The sequence below is a fragment of the Lepidochelys olivacea genome, assembly GCF_965140295.1.
Source record: "Lepidochelys olivacea isolate rLepOli2 genome assembly, chromosome: 27".
Classification (NCBI taxonomy): domain Eukaryota; kingdom Metazoa; phylum Chordata; order Testudines; family Cheloniidae; genus Lepidochelys; species Lepidochelys olivacea.
In genome coordinates, this window is record NC_140437.1 from 15364798 (window position 1) to 15378388 (window position 13591).

Genomic DNA, 13591 nt, shown 5'->3' on the forward strand with positions numbered 1-13591 from the left:
ATCATGGGTTTTCTTCCTTACCAATCACCACTAGCACTAAACATGAATATAATCCTCTTTGGCTCATGCTCTATGCTGGAACCAGGAACAATGATATATGTCTTTCAATGGTGCTTACAGACGCCGGTTGAGATTGGGATGCCCCTGTGCTGAGCGTGGCCCATTAGTAAGACAGGCTCCCGCCCTAGAGAGCTAAATATCAATAAGGCAGGAGACAACTTTCCAAGGGGCCATCCCTAGACTGAAATGAACCCCCCTCCTCCCGCCAGGAAATTAAACTCCCTCACCTTCCACTCGAAGTGCAAGGTGCATTTATTTGACCTGTCCATCTGCAACATAAATACAAAGCAACGTGCGCAGATTTATTATTAAAAGATTTCCAAAATAAAACACTCCACTGCACACTTCTCCCCAGGGGGAGCAGATGAAAGAACAAAACACGTGACAGACATTAGTCAAATTGCTTAACGCACTACTGGAAGGGGCTCCAATGTCATTGTGATGAGCACAATATATAAAGAAAACAAATCAACACATAGGGATCAAGTTGTAGGAAGGAAGGAAGGGTTTTTTTATACCCATTTCACAGACGGAGGAACTGAGATCCAGATCCTCAAAGATATTTAGGCACCTAACTCCAACTGAATCCGTGGAAGTTAGGTGCCTAAACTCCTTTTAGGATCTGGGCCTAATTGACTTGCCCAGGATCTCACAGGCAGTCTGTGGTAGAGTTAGGAATTAAACCCAAATTTCCTGGATCCCAGCCCAGTGCCTTATCCACAAGGATGGAAAAGCTACTAATAAAAGACAAGACCCTGATTGTGCAAAAAATTAAATAGTGGAGCCTTTAATCAGGTATAAAATACAAGACACAAGTTTTATAAAAAAATACAGAACTGGAGAGTCAAAGGGATCATCCCAGAAATCGTAAAAACCCCCATCGGAGCCCAAGGCAGGAAGCTGTAATGAGCTGTCCCACTCCTCAGAGCCCAGCAGGGGGGCCTGTGCAAATGCAAATTCATGGGACAAGTTTAATTAGTTAAAAGCACTTAACTGAAGCAGATTCGTTAAGGGGCTGATCCAGAGCCCAATGGATTCAACGGGCAACTTTCCAGTGGGTTTTGGGGTCACACCAGTTTAGAGCATTGCACCAGAGAACAGTGGAACCCCTGATAGTGACACCCCCCACCCCCAGTCCTTTGTGCTTATCCAGCATCCTTCACATCCAGGGATTCCAGGTCTCTCTACAAAGGCAAGCACTTGCCAAAGGGGGAAACTGAGGTACAGAAGAGTTAAGTCATTCCCCACGAGTCTGCTAAAGCAGAACCCAGGTGGGTCTCCCTGACCATCAGCTTCTGCTGCCTCTGGAGTGAGACTCGATCTTCAGTAGAAACGGGACACAGGCTGGATAGGTCAGACCCAAACATCCCTGAGTCCGGATCCAGGGTTTGGATTTGGTCCCGATGCCAGGTCCCACACAGATCGAGCGGTGCTTGGATCTGGCCCTGCTAGGCCAGGCCCATTAGTGGCTTCTGGTGGAAGAGATGGGAATGAACCATTGTGAAAGGGCAAAGTTTGCTCCCTGGGGTGTGGCTGGGGCAGTTCTTCCCACCCATTCGTATTTCCCCCCCCTCACTGAATCCCTGCCCTCCAACAGCGCTGGAGGAGGGGCCCGAATCCAGATCTGTGTTCTTGCTCCAGGGCCGTGGCAGAAGAGAGAAATACTCAGGAACAGAGCCACAGAGCCGGCCCTTTCCTGCTTGGGTTAAAAAATATAAAATACAAGATGTTCAAGGCCTTGATCTGACGGACCAAGGGAAAGCACCAATGGCAGGAAACATCCAGTGTGCGCTGGTCAATGCATCGCTGAGCAACCCAGGGATGATTGGAGAGCAAATCCTGGGAAACATTAGCGTCCCCAAGGTTTCGGATCCTTGCCCCAAACACCACCCAAGTTTGGAGAAGAGCATAGGCAGCGCCGCTCAGAGGGGAGCTGGGGTTTAAAGGTCACCCCCCTCCCCTGCCCTCTAGCAAAGTTTATCCCCAGCCCCCGTCTGAAGACCTAAGGCATTTTCTGTTAACTGGATTCCGGAGGGTGAGGTTCTTCCTTTCATAGCTTATCGGTAAATCTGCTGGGAGCTGCACTGGGCCTGCGTGTGCGTAAAATTCCCAGGCACCAGGCTTCTTTGTTCCAGCTTTTACTGAAGTGCCGGCCTGGAGCGAAGAGATTTCTTCCTGTTGGTTTCCCTCTCTGCAGATGTGATCCAGAAGAAAGAGGACCCAGAACCGATTCCCCGCAGAGACACGATCCAGAACGGACCCTCCCACCCAGTAGATATGATCCAGATTCCTCCGGACATGCAATCCAGGAGGGACCAGTTCCCACGCTGACCCGGGTTCTGAAATACACTGTCCGTACAAAATCCCAGCTTCAGCTGCTTTAGAAGGAAAGTCCAGGCTGAAACTCACAGGTATAAAAAAATAAATAAGATGTTTGAGAGCTTTGCACTGTTCCGTCATGTCTGGTCAGATGTGTCAGTTGGCAGCTACTCGAGACTTCATCCACTCCAAGCCAGCTGGCAGGCTGCATGAATGGAGAGAGAACGCGCATTAATAACCACGCTCTGCACGGATACCACCTGCCAGAGGGTTACACAATGGGGAAACTGAGGCCAGCGGCAAGGATGTGATTGGCCTGCACGACTTAGCAAGAGCTGAGAAGAGAACCCAGGAAACCTGGCTGCCAGCCCCCCTGCTCTAACCACTGGATCCCACTCCCCTTGCAAAGTCAGACACAGAACCCCACTCCCAGCTCTAACTGCTACATGCACTGCTTCCCCAGAGCTGAAAGCAGAACCCACAGATCCTAACCCAACCCCCTCTTGCTCTAACCACTAGATCACGCTGCCTCTGTTTCAATACAATGCAAGCAGCTCCAGCCCCTGGCTCTCCACACAGCAGTCCCCCAAGGACTGTCCAGGGTGTCCTATCATTGGCAAAGCAAACAGCAGCAGCCAGTGCCTCTGAACAGGCTCCTCTTTGGGGGAGACACTGGTTCCCAGGTGCTGAGAAGTCCCTGATTATCCCACAGTCACAGCTGAGTCAACCTCCTGCTATGGAAAGGCCTTGAGGAGAACAGAGAAAGGCAGGGCCCCTTTATAGGCTGGGGGGGGTGAGACAAGAGGCTAGAGACAAGGTGGATTAAGTTTCATCTGAGCAGTGAGTCATTGGTTAACCCAGCCCCAGCTACTCAGCCTGCAGCTCAGTGAGCACCAGTCACCAGTGCCTGCCCGCCAGGAGGCGACCCAGACAGGCGCACCTGCCCCCGGAGCGTGCGTCTGCGCAAACTGAGCAAACACTTGTCATGCCCCCTGGCGTCTATTCCCAGGGTGTTAACACGAAGCCAGCACAGCTGATGCTGGGAGCATACTGGCTGCGTGAGTCACACTACCTGAGCGCTCCGGGCAGAGAGAAGGCTTTTGCCTTTTGTTTGAGGTGTTCAAAGAGGTTGGAAAAAATAAAGTGACGAACTCCTAGGAGCGGCTCCTACTTTACTGATGGAGAAACTGAGTCAGAGGTAAAGTGCCTCGCACACAGTCACACTCGCTCAGGCACAGAGCGGAGAGAGCACCCAGGAATCCCTCTGTGCTAACCACTACTCCCCTTTCCCTCCCAGACATGGAGATGGAACCCAGGAGTCCTGACTCCCAGCCCTCTACACTAACCACTAGACCCCACTCCCCTCACAACAGATGATCACTGGAGTCCCAGTTCAGTCCCCTGCTCTAACCACTACACCCAGCGCCTCACAGGTAAAAGGGTGCCAGCTGCACACGACAGACACTTAGAGGTGGCCAGAACATTTAGACGCAAGTGGTTGCAGGTCAGGGCTGGGAATGCGTTTGCCCAGGCCGTGAGTGTGGGGACCCTGCCTACGTCTGTGCGGCCAGAATTTCCCTTCCAGTGCCAGCTCTGCTGGGCCCCAGCAACTCTAGTCACTTACAGGAATCACCTGACTTTCTATTGACTTCTTTCCCAAACTCAGTGCTACGGATCTGTGGAGCCAGCAGGACAGCCCGATGCTTGTCGTTGGGTGAGTGCCGGTCAGGCTGTCGGGCCTTTTGGGGGTGCACCAGGCTCGTGTAAATACACACAGGGGGTTGGGATCCATTTGAAGGATAAGAGGACAGAGCGACCCCCAGTAGAGCCAGCGTAGATCATTACATGAGTATCCACAAGCCAAGCACTTCCCCAGCTAATCAGCTGCAAGGTGCCTCCAAACGCCAGGGCCAAGCCAGGGAAGAAGGGAGCCCACAGGAACTGCTATGCTGTCCGTCTAGCCCAGTCTCCTGCCAGAACTGGAAGCTACAAGAAACCCCCTAGCGAACAATTACAGGAGAAAGCAGCTCATGGCTTGACACAGGAGGGTTCAAGCCCTTAGATAGTCCTATCCAGCCTAACAAGACAGCAGATGTGCTGATTATCTGTATGTCTCCACCTAGAGCTGCTTCTGGGGTTTCTCCCTATGGAAAGTATATTTTCAGCAGCAATTAAATTACCAAAATACTTCAAATTGGAAAAGCCGCCCAGGTGCCTCATGGGAGTTGTAGTTCAGACGCCTCATGCTCCCATTCACTTCTATAGACAAGGTTCCAGGTCAGACTACATCTCCCATGATGCATCACAGGCTCCCCTCTTGCATCATAAGGTTCTGTGGCCATGGTGCAACATGGAAGATGTAGTCTGGCTGGGAGCCTGACCCATAGAGAAGACTGGGGACAGGAAGCAACTAAATGACAGCTCCCATGAGGCACCGGGACAGCATTTCCAAGTCAAAATGTTTTGGCTTTCAGGCGTAAAGCAGACACTTTTCAAAAGTATCCTTTAACCAAAAATCCAATTCTCCACCAAAACCAGTGTAGACAGAAAATTTTCAGCCATACCCCTAACCCTTTGATAAATGCCATTAAGCTCTGTGCCTCACTTCTGTCTTGTGGGACAGAGATCCACAGGACACTTAAGCACCAAAAGGGGCAGCTTAGTTTACTCTGTGGTGCACTCACCCCTCTCCCGTGAGGGCGCAGCAGCCCTGGATGTGCCATGGGTGGTCCTTGATGGAGCTGAGGGTTAGGAACTTGGAGATCTCAGAGGTAGTCATGGAGTTCTTTACATCCTGCTTGTTGGCAAATATCAAGACTGCCGCATTCTGCAGGTCCTGGGGAGAGAGATCCCACCATTAACCTTCTCCCCACTCCATTCAGATCCCCCCGACGCAAACATCCCCCAGCCCAATGGTGCTGCTAAGGGGCAGGGAAGCAGTGCAGGTACCAAGGTGGTACCGCTTGGGACAAGAGACATTACACCAGCCTGGGTTCCTAATACAATCGCTGGCTGAGGTTCCTGGCACTGGAGGAACCTCAGCCCCCACCCCCAGCACTGCAATAAAACACCACAGAGGCTCCCAATTTATGAAAAGACCAGGAGATCGGCACACTTGTTAGAGGTGCCGGGCTGGCAACCGTAGGGACCCTGAAGGGCTCTGGTTAACCTGAGCCCTACGCACTGATACTAGAGTGACAAGGGCCAGATGAATCCAGCCACCACAGTGTGGCCAGTGACCATGTGGGCCGGGCACTGGGCTGGGAGTCAGGACACCCGGGTTCTGTTTCCGGCTCTGCCACAGATCTGCTATGTGACACTGTGCGAGTCACTTCCTCTGTTTCCCCTTCCACCCTGTGGCTATTTAGACTGTGACCTCATCTACACAGGGTCTGTCAGCGCCTGGCACAATGGGGTCCTGATCTCAGCTGGGGCCTCTCGGTGCAACTATATTAAACCAGAACACTCCTTAAACCCCATTCTGAATGGATCAACTGCGATGCGGACGCTAGTCAGAACTGGACTGAGTCTTGACAAACTTGTTTCGTGTGACGCTCAGCACCCGAAGGAAGGAGAGGTGCTGCTTTATGAGCCATCAGTCCCTAGGTGGGCAATATGGAGACACTGAGCAGAGTGGCTACCTGCAAAACGAACCCAGGGATTTCTACAGAGCACGGGGGATAACGCAGCTAGGGCTCCATGCTACGGACGGCTGGGGCCTTGTGCCTGAAACAGCTGGGTACCCTGCCGCTAACGCATCAGGCCCTCTTGACAGGGACGGAGCGTCGCGCAGTTCCCAGCAACATCGCTCAGGGATCTGCCTCCAACTCACTAGACAAAAGCGGCTTTACTCTGGACATGAGGCCGTGGCCACGAAGGGGGACGCTGCCGCAAACTCACCTCGTGCGCCAGCATCTTGTACAGCTCCTCTTTCGTCACCGTCAGTCGCTCGCGGTCGGTGCTGTCGATCACCAGGATGACAAACTGGAAGGGGTAAGGGGGGGTGGAAAGAGCAGATGTCGATCAAACACCCCAGTCCTGGGCTAACATCTGAGGCCTGGCTCAAGAGCTGCAGGTGAAGCAGGAGCCAGCTCGGGCCCTTTGGCACAGCACATTATTTATCAGGTGTATTACCGGAACCCTTCGGAGCCCTAGCCATGGAGCCGGACCCTGCTGCGCTAGATGCTGCATAAACACGTTCTCCAGCTGCTATTTTACATCAGAAATTCAGCTCACGTCTAGCCTGAGAAGCTCTGCGGAGGACTGGAGAACTGGCATGACACCAGTGACTCCAAGGAAGTGAAACAATCATTTGAGAGGAAGCGTGGCCTTGGGCTGGGACTCGGGAGACTTGGGTTCAATTCCTGCCTCTGCCGCAGATGCCCTGGGTGACCCTGGCCAAGTCGCAACCCCTCTGTGCCTCAGTTTTCCCATCTGTGGAAAATAATTCTTTCTCCCAAGATTGGCCTGTCTGTACATTACAGCTCATTGGCGCAGGAACTGTTCCACTATGTACATGTACAGCGCCTAGCACAATGATGCCCCCAATCATTGGCCCCTCTAGCCCTTACTGGAATACAAATAATTAAGAGCTTCCCTTGGACTAACTTTCCATGGTACCCAGGAATCACACTGATTCCCCGCAGAAGCCATTCATTAATGGCCAAGCCAACATTTGTTCTTTGGCTGTACAGCACCTAGCACACGGGGTCCTAGGTGCTACCGCAGTACAAATAATTCATAGTAATGTCACAGCCAAACTCAATTGGCTCGGGGCTTTGGAGCTGGTGGAAAGTTAACAGCAATCTTGCACTCTTGCTGCTTGGGCAAGACCTGTTCCAAGTCGCGAAACAAAACCCGAACGGCAGCGGGAGAGAAATTCCAGCTCGAGTTATGTCAGGAATGCTGGCCAGGCAGGAAAGACAAAGGACGTGTTTGAACTCAGATCCCTGCCTCTCTCTGCGCTGCCAAAACAGCTGGGGATCTTTGCCAGGGTGCTCTTCCCTCCGGGACAGTATTTTAATCCCATTCAAAACAAGCTGCGACAAAAGGGGAAAACCCACCCTGTTTAGAGAAGCGGCACCCCCCTGGGTCCTTCCCCCCCAAATTCCCACCTGCTTCCTGCCCTAGTGAAAATCTGTTCACTCTCCAAAGCCACCCTCTCCATTCTTAAAGGAGCAGCGCAATATTCAACATCAAGTTACAACGGAAGGGTTCGATCCTGCCACCTTTACTCCCAACAAGGAGCCCCACTAACATCAATGGAAGTGATCGCTCGAGTAAGCATTGCTATGCAGGATCAGGCGCTTAAGCTGGAGTTGCCCGAGTACCCGTGGGGAATTAGGAACGCAAACCCAAGGGGATTTGGTCGCCTATGAAAATCCCATCTGATGCTGCTATACAAGTGTAAGAGTCTGAAATAGCAAAAGAACCTGATCAAATCAGCTTTTCCAGTGGAAATCTAACAGTGCCTGTCTGCGTGAGGCCACTTATCCCTGCTCCCAGCACCTCTTGGAGCAGAGACAGCTGCTGCCGGGTGCCCACAACCGGAGCACATCCCAAAGCAGGGGAATCCCGGACACTGGGCTGTGGTGTGAGGAGGAGGCATGGCAGAGAAAGCAAGGGAGGAGGTCAGCTAGCCTCTTGCTCAGAGGGTAGCACATGGAACTGCTTGGTTATGGATCAAGGACTAGAGTAACAGGGGGACTGCCTGTCAGGACCGAGGTGCACTGGCAGGTCCCCAAGAATACAACAGGAAAGGGGTGGTGTGGGTCGGGATGGCTCTGCATTGGTTGAGTTGCGGGAGGCTACCCTAACACAGAGATAGCAGGGAGCTGCGGGTCAGGATGAAGGGGCATCAGCAGAGCTGCATGCAGGGGTCCCAGCACTGGAATAGCAGGGCGGGCTGTGGGTCGGGGCCGAGGGGCATCTGCGCACTCATCTGGTAGCCATCGTGGCCAATCAGCTTCTCCCTTCCTCTGTAACTACAAGAAATCCACCAGCTTCTCCAATCTGCCAAGCAAACCAAGCCCAGGCGAGCATCACAGGGCCATCGCAGCCAGCCTGGGAGGGGAGCCAGATGGTGCTGCTCCTCCCACCCGGCCCCTTACCTCTGTGTTGGAGTAGTAGGTGTTCCACGTGGACCGCAGTGTCTCCTGCCCCCCGATGTCCCACATCAGGAAGTGGGTCTTCCTCAGGATGATCTCCTCCACGTTGCTGCCGATGGTGGGTGATGTGTGCACCACCTCGTTCATGAGGCTGTGGGAGGCACAGGCCAGGTGTCAGAGCCGCCCCAGCATAACCCAACGCCGGACCCTCCCTTGCCCCCTAGACTGGGGCACACCAGGTGCTTAGCAAGAAGCAAATGAGCATGGAACCAGGATGGCCTTGGGGTTAAGGCCCTGGATGGGGATCCTAGAGACCTGGGTTCAATTCCCTGCTCTGACACAGACGCCTTGGGCAAGTGACTTAGTATCTCTCTACCTCAATTTCCCACATGTAATACTCCCCTCCTCCCACCCTTTGTCATCTACAGTAGAACCTCAGAGTTATGGGAATGCAGGTTGTTTCTAACTCTGAACAAAACGTTATGGTTCTTTCAAAAGTTTACAACTGAACGTTGACTGAATACAGCTTTGAAACGTTACAACGCAGAAGAACAATGCTGCTTTTAGTCACCTTACTGGAAACGGTTTCCTTACCTCCTCAAATCTTTTTTTTTTTTTTGGCATGTGGTAGTTTATGTTTACCTCAGCATTGCACTGTATTTACTGTATTGGGTTTTTTTGGTCTCTGCTGCTGCCTGATTGCGTACTTCTGGTTCCAAATGAGGTATGTGTGGTTGACCGGTCAGTTCGTAACTCTGAGGTTCTACTGTACTTGGATCAGTCTCCTACTATGGGTTTGTACAGCGCCTGGCACAATGGGCCCCTGATCTCAGCTGGGGCCTCTAGGCTTAATAGAAACAACTTCAGACTAGGCTTCTGGCCTCCCCCCGTGGAGCCCCACCCCCCTTGCTGATTTCATGCTAACCCGGTTGCCTTCTGGAATGCGAAGATGGGATTCAGGCATCCTTGTTTTGCTCCGACCATTTGCTGCCTGCTGGGGGAGGCTCTGCAGCAGGGGGGTTGGGCAGGAATACATCATCTCCCCACTCAGCCATCTGGCTGGTGGTTTGACTCTGAATGGGAGATGAAGGGATGGGAATACTCACAACTGGTAGAGGATGGTGGTCTTCCCTGCATTGTCCAGGCCAACAATGATCACCTTGTGCTCTGTAGAACCAAAGAGTCAGGATGAGAAGGACACTAGTAGTCAGGCAGAGAAACCCAGCCAATCCTGCCAACCCGGGGTGTAACCCAGCTTCTTCACCCCGCCAGTTTCCCATCCTCCCGCCCAACACTTGGAAAATCAGATGGCTTTCCATGAGCAGGCTGGTTCTGATCAGGGACAAGCGGAAAGGGGGTGCTGAGCAGCAGCGTTTTAAACACAAGGGGCATAAAAATCCATGAGCCGAGCGGCGCGAGATTCCAAGGCTCCCGTCTATGCTGTGCTGGGATCACCGCAGGGAGCGGATCTGGAACAGCACTGTGGCTAAAGAGGGACTGACAGTTTCCAAAGATCTAGTAGATAGAGCACTGGACTGGGATCCAGCCCTGCCACTGATCTGCTGTGTAGCTTTGGGCCAGTCATGTCTCCGCACCATGCCTCAGTTTCCCTCCCATGTTGTCTTGTATGTTTATACTGTAAGCTCTTTGGGGCAAGGACTCTCTCTTATGCTGTGTCTGCGCAGCACCTAGGACAGTGGAGCATCTAGATGCTATTGCAAGATAAATGTTAACTAGTTTAACGGGAGGGAGGGTGGGTGCTGTGGTTAGAGTCTAGCCTAGGACTTGGAGACCTGGGTTCAATTCCCTGCTCTGCCAACACGCCCCCCTGCCACTGGCCCCCGAGTAAAGCCATTTAGCATTTAGCTTAGAACGGGGACCACAGCGCTGCCTTCCCTCCAGGGGAGTCGGGGGATGAATACAGCTATTGTGGTGATGGGGGCCAGAGAAGGATCATAGACAGCCACGTCTGAGACAGACAGACATTTACAAATCCACTAGGGGTTTTGATCTTTTTTTTTTGAAGCAGAAAAGAAGAAAATCCCAGCCAAGAGGCCAATAAGCCCGACTCCATGGAAACAGAGGGACCATCTGCAATGTAGCAAAGGGAATGCTACGCTTTGGTGCAAATGGAACATCTCCTCCAAACTCCCTCCATCCCATGCTTCACTTTACCCCCGGATCTTGGTGCTCTCCAGAATCCATCCCCAGCCAAAGCAAAACCCCTTGGAAGCAAAGTTCCCCAACACACGTTCCTCCGCTGGAGTTTGAGTGTGTAACCAAGCCTGTGAATTGAGAGTGACGGTTGTGGAGCTGGCAGAGGGGAGGGGGAAAGAGAGAGAGGCAGGACACCTATCCTTGGGCACGAATTGCTCAGTGTATGAAATGTGAGCGTCACAGTAGGGTGACCGTGCAACATCTGGGAACAGCTGTGATGTAAGGGGCACCCAGCCCCTGCATGCAGGAGAGGCGAAGGATCTAGAGCAGGGGTTCTCAACCTGTTCCTTTCCAAGCGGCTTCCCAACCCCCACAACATGCTAGAAAAACTCCACGGCCCACCTGTGCCACAACTGGTTTTCTGCATACAAAAGTCAGCGTTCGGGGGTAGCAAGCAGGGCAACTGCCCGGGCCCCATGCCACAGGGGCCACAAAGCGAAGTTGCTCAGGCTTTAGCTTCAGCCCCAGGTGGTGGGGGCTGCTTCAGCTTTCTGCCCTGGGCCCCAGCAAATCTAATGCTGGCCCTGCTTGGCAGTCCCCACCCCGAAACCTGCTCATGGTCCCACCAGGGGCCCCAGACCCCTGGTTGAGAACCACTGATCTAGAGGAGCCAAGGCTTCTGCAAAGATCAGTGGCTCTGAACTGAAACGGCTTCAGTCAGGAAAAATCCTGGCAGGCACATCAATCCCAGAGTAAAAATAATTTCTGTGGGGGGAGGGCATGCGTGCAGCGCGGGACTCCAGGGGAAGGGAAGGAAACTGACGGCACAGCCATCTCCCCCTCTGGGCTCCGCTCACAATCAAAAGAAGCTGTTTTCTCTCCAGACCAGACGCCCACACAATGGGCCGCGCTGTTGCATTGTCTGGAAGCCTAGGCCAGAAGTATGGCCGGCCAGAGTTTGGAGCGCCCAGGGAAGCGAGGCTGTTCTCAGTCCCACCCTGGCTGCAGGACAGGGGCAGCCCACAGGGCAGGAAAGTGAGAGCAGCCGGAGCAGTGCAAAGCCAGGGTGGGGAAAGCGGGTCAAATCCCAGCTCCCCCAGCAGGGAGGGCGGCGGGGGAACGACCTTTACGGGTACTGTTCTGTTCCTGGCAAAGCCCCAAATCTTCCACCTGGGGCCCAGGCCCAGGCCTGCCCCCCCCCCCGAGAAGTGTTATGGGGTGATTTCAGATACAACCCGCAGGGTGAAGAGACCCATGTCTAAAATCCCCCAGAAGGCAGCTTTCGGCCCCAGCTCCTCCTTTCTGCCCCAGTGTTAAAAGCAGGCCCCAGAAGGAGGGGAGCCTTTCCCATGGAGGCCAACTGCTGAGCCCCCCAGAGCAGACGGGCTCCCGCCCCCCAGTTCCTTTGTTTTCTCTGGGCTCCTTATTGCAAGAAACTTTCTTCTTCCATCTGTTGTTCAGCTCAGCCCCCTGCCCCACCCACAAGCCCCTTCCCCAGCCCTCTGCCCACCCCCTGCAGTCTCCCCCCCCGACCCCTTCCCCCAGCAGGCCCCCAATCTACACCCTCAACTACTCCCACAGCCCCCCCACTTCCCCAGGCCCCTTTCCCAAGCAGCCCCCAACTATGCCCCCCAGCAGCCCGGATCCACACCTAGATCCTCCACCCCTTCCCCCCCACCTACACCCCCAACCCCCTTGCCCCAGAGGCCCCCCCCACCTACACCCCCAACCCCCTTGCCCCAGAGGCCCCCCCCCACCTACACCCCCAACCCCCTTGCCCCAGAGGCCCCCCCCACCTACACCCCCAACCCCCTTGCCCCAGAGGCCCCCCCCACCTACACCCCCAACCCCCTTGCCCCAGAGGCCCCCCCCACCTACACCCCCAACCCCCTTGCCCCAGAGGCCCCCCCCACCTACACCCCCAACCCCCTTGCCCCAGAGGCCCCCCCCACCTACACCCCCAACCACTCCCACAGCCCCCCCACTTCCCCAGGCCCCTTTCCCAAGCAGCCCCCAACTATGCCCCCCAGCAGCCCGGATCCACACCTAGATCCTCCACCCCTTCCCCCCCACCTACACCCCCAACCCCCTTCCCCCAGCCGCCCCCCACTTCCCCAGGCCCCTTTCCCAAGCAGCCCCCAACTATGCCCCCCAGCAGCCCGGATCCACACCTAGATCCCCCAACCCCCTTGCCCCCCACCTACACCCCCAACCCCCTTCCCCCAGCCGCCCCCCACCTACACCCCCAATCTCCTTGCCCCAGCCGCCCCCTACTTACACCCCCCAGCCTTCCCAGCCCGCCAGGTGCACGGGGGGGTGGAGGGTCCCAGGCAGGCCCCCTTTGCTGCGCGAATCTGGACCCGGGGGGGTGGGATAATGGGGCGAGAGGGTCGCCCCGCGGGGCCCTTACCCTGGCTGCCGAAGATGCTCATGAGCTTGGCGAACAGCTGCCCCATGGCGCCGCCGCGCCGCGCCGCGAACCCGCCGCCTGCAGCTACTGGCCGGGCTGCGCGCCCGCCCCCGGTTATAGCCTCCGCCCGTGACGTCAGCGCGCCGGCCTGGCCCCGCCCCCTGGGGGGTTTTCCCATGGGGCCGCTGCGCACCGAGTGCCGCGGGGGGGGGGGGGGGGTGATGGTTTTTGATGCTGGTTGCAGAGAGGAAATTCCAGCTAGCCCCATTCCCTCCCTAGCCTGGGGGTCCCAGGACCATGCCAGCCCCACTCCTTCCCCTTCCCACCCCCAGCCTGGGGGTCCCAGCCCCATGCCAGCCCCACTCGCTTCCCCGTCCACCCCCAGCCTGGGGGTCCCAAGCCCATACTAGCCCCACTTCCTTCCCTTCCCACCCCCAGCCTGGGGGTCCCAGGCCCATACTAGCCCCGCTCCATTCCCACCCCAGCCTGGGGGTCCCAGGCCTCATTCACAACCAGCCCTTGTGGCAAAGGGGAGACC

General features: G+C 55.2%; 1 protein-coding gene across 1 annotated transcript; it reads right to left on the reverse strand.

Moving 5' to 3' along the window:
- Positions 1–819: 819 nt before the first annotated feature.
- Positions 820–13152, reverse strand: ARL5C (ARF like GTPase 5C). The gene is made up of 6 exons (XM_084616096.1): positions 13054–13152; positions 9593–9653; positions 8490–8637; positions 6280–6363; positions 5064–5215; positions 820–2584 (listed from the first exon to the last, which is right to left on the reverse strand). The coding sequence occupies exons 1-6, from the start codon at positions 13097–13099 to the stop codon at positions 2536–2538; spliced, it is 540 nt and encodes a 179-aa protein (XP_084472222.1). The 5' UTR covers positions 13100–13152; the 3' UTR covers positions 820–2535.
- Between the last annotated feature and the right edge of the window lie 439 nt (positions 13153–13591).

Excerpts from the sequence above, each read along its gene's own strand:
- ARL5C (XM_084616096.1), bottom strand. The coding sequence starts at position 13,099 with ATGGGGCAGCTGTTCGCCAAGCTCATGAGCATCTTCGGCAGCCAGG. Across the intron at positions 6,364-8,489 it reads CCTACTACTCCAACACAGAG|TTTGTCATCCTGGTGATCGA; the intron begins GTAAGGGGCCGG and ends TACCCCTTCCAG. Across the intron at positions 5,216-6,279 it reads ACAAGATGCTGGCGCACGAG|GACCTGCAGAATGCGGCAGT; the intron begins GTGAGTTTGCGG and ends CTCTCTCCCCAG.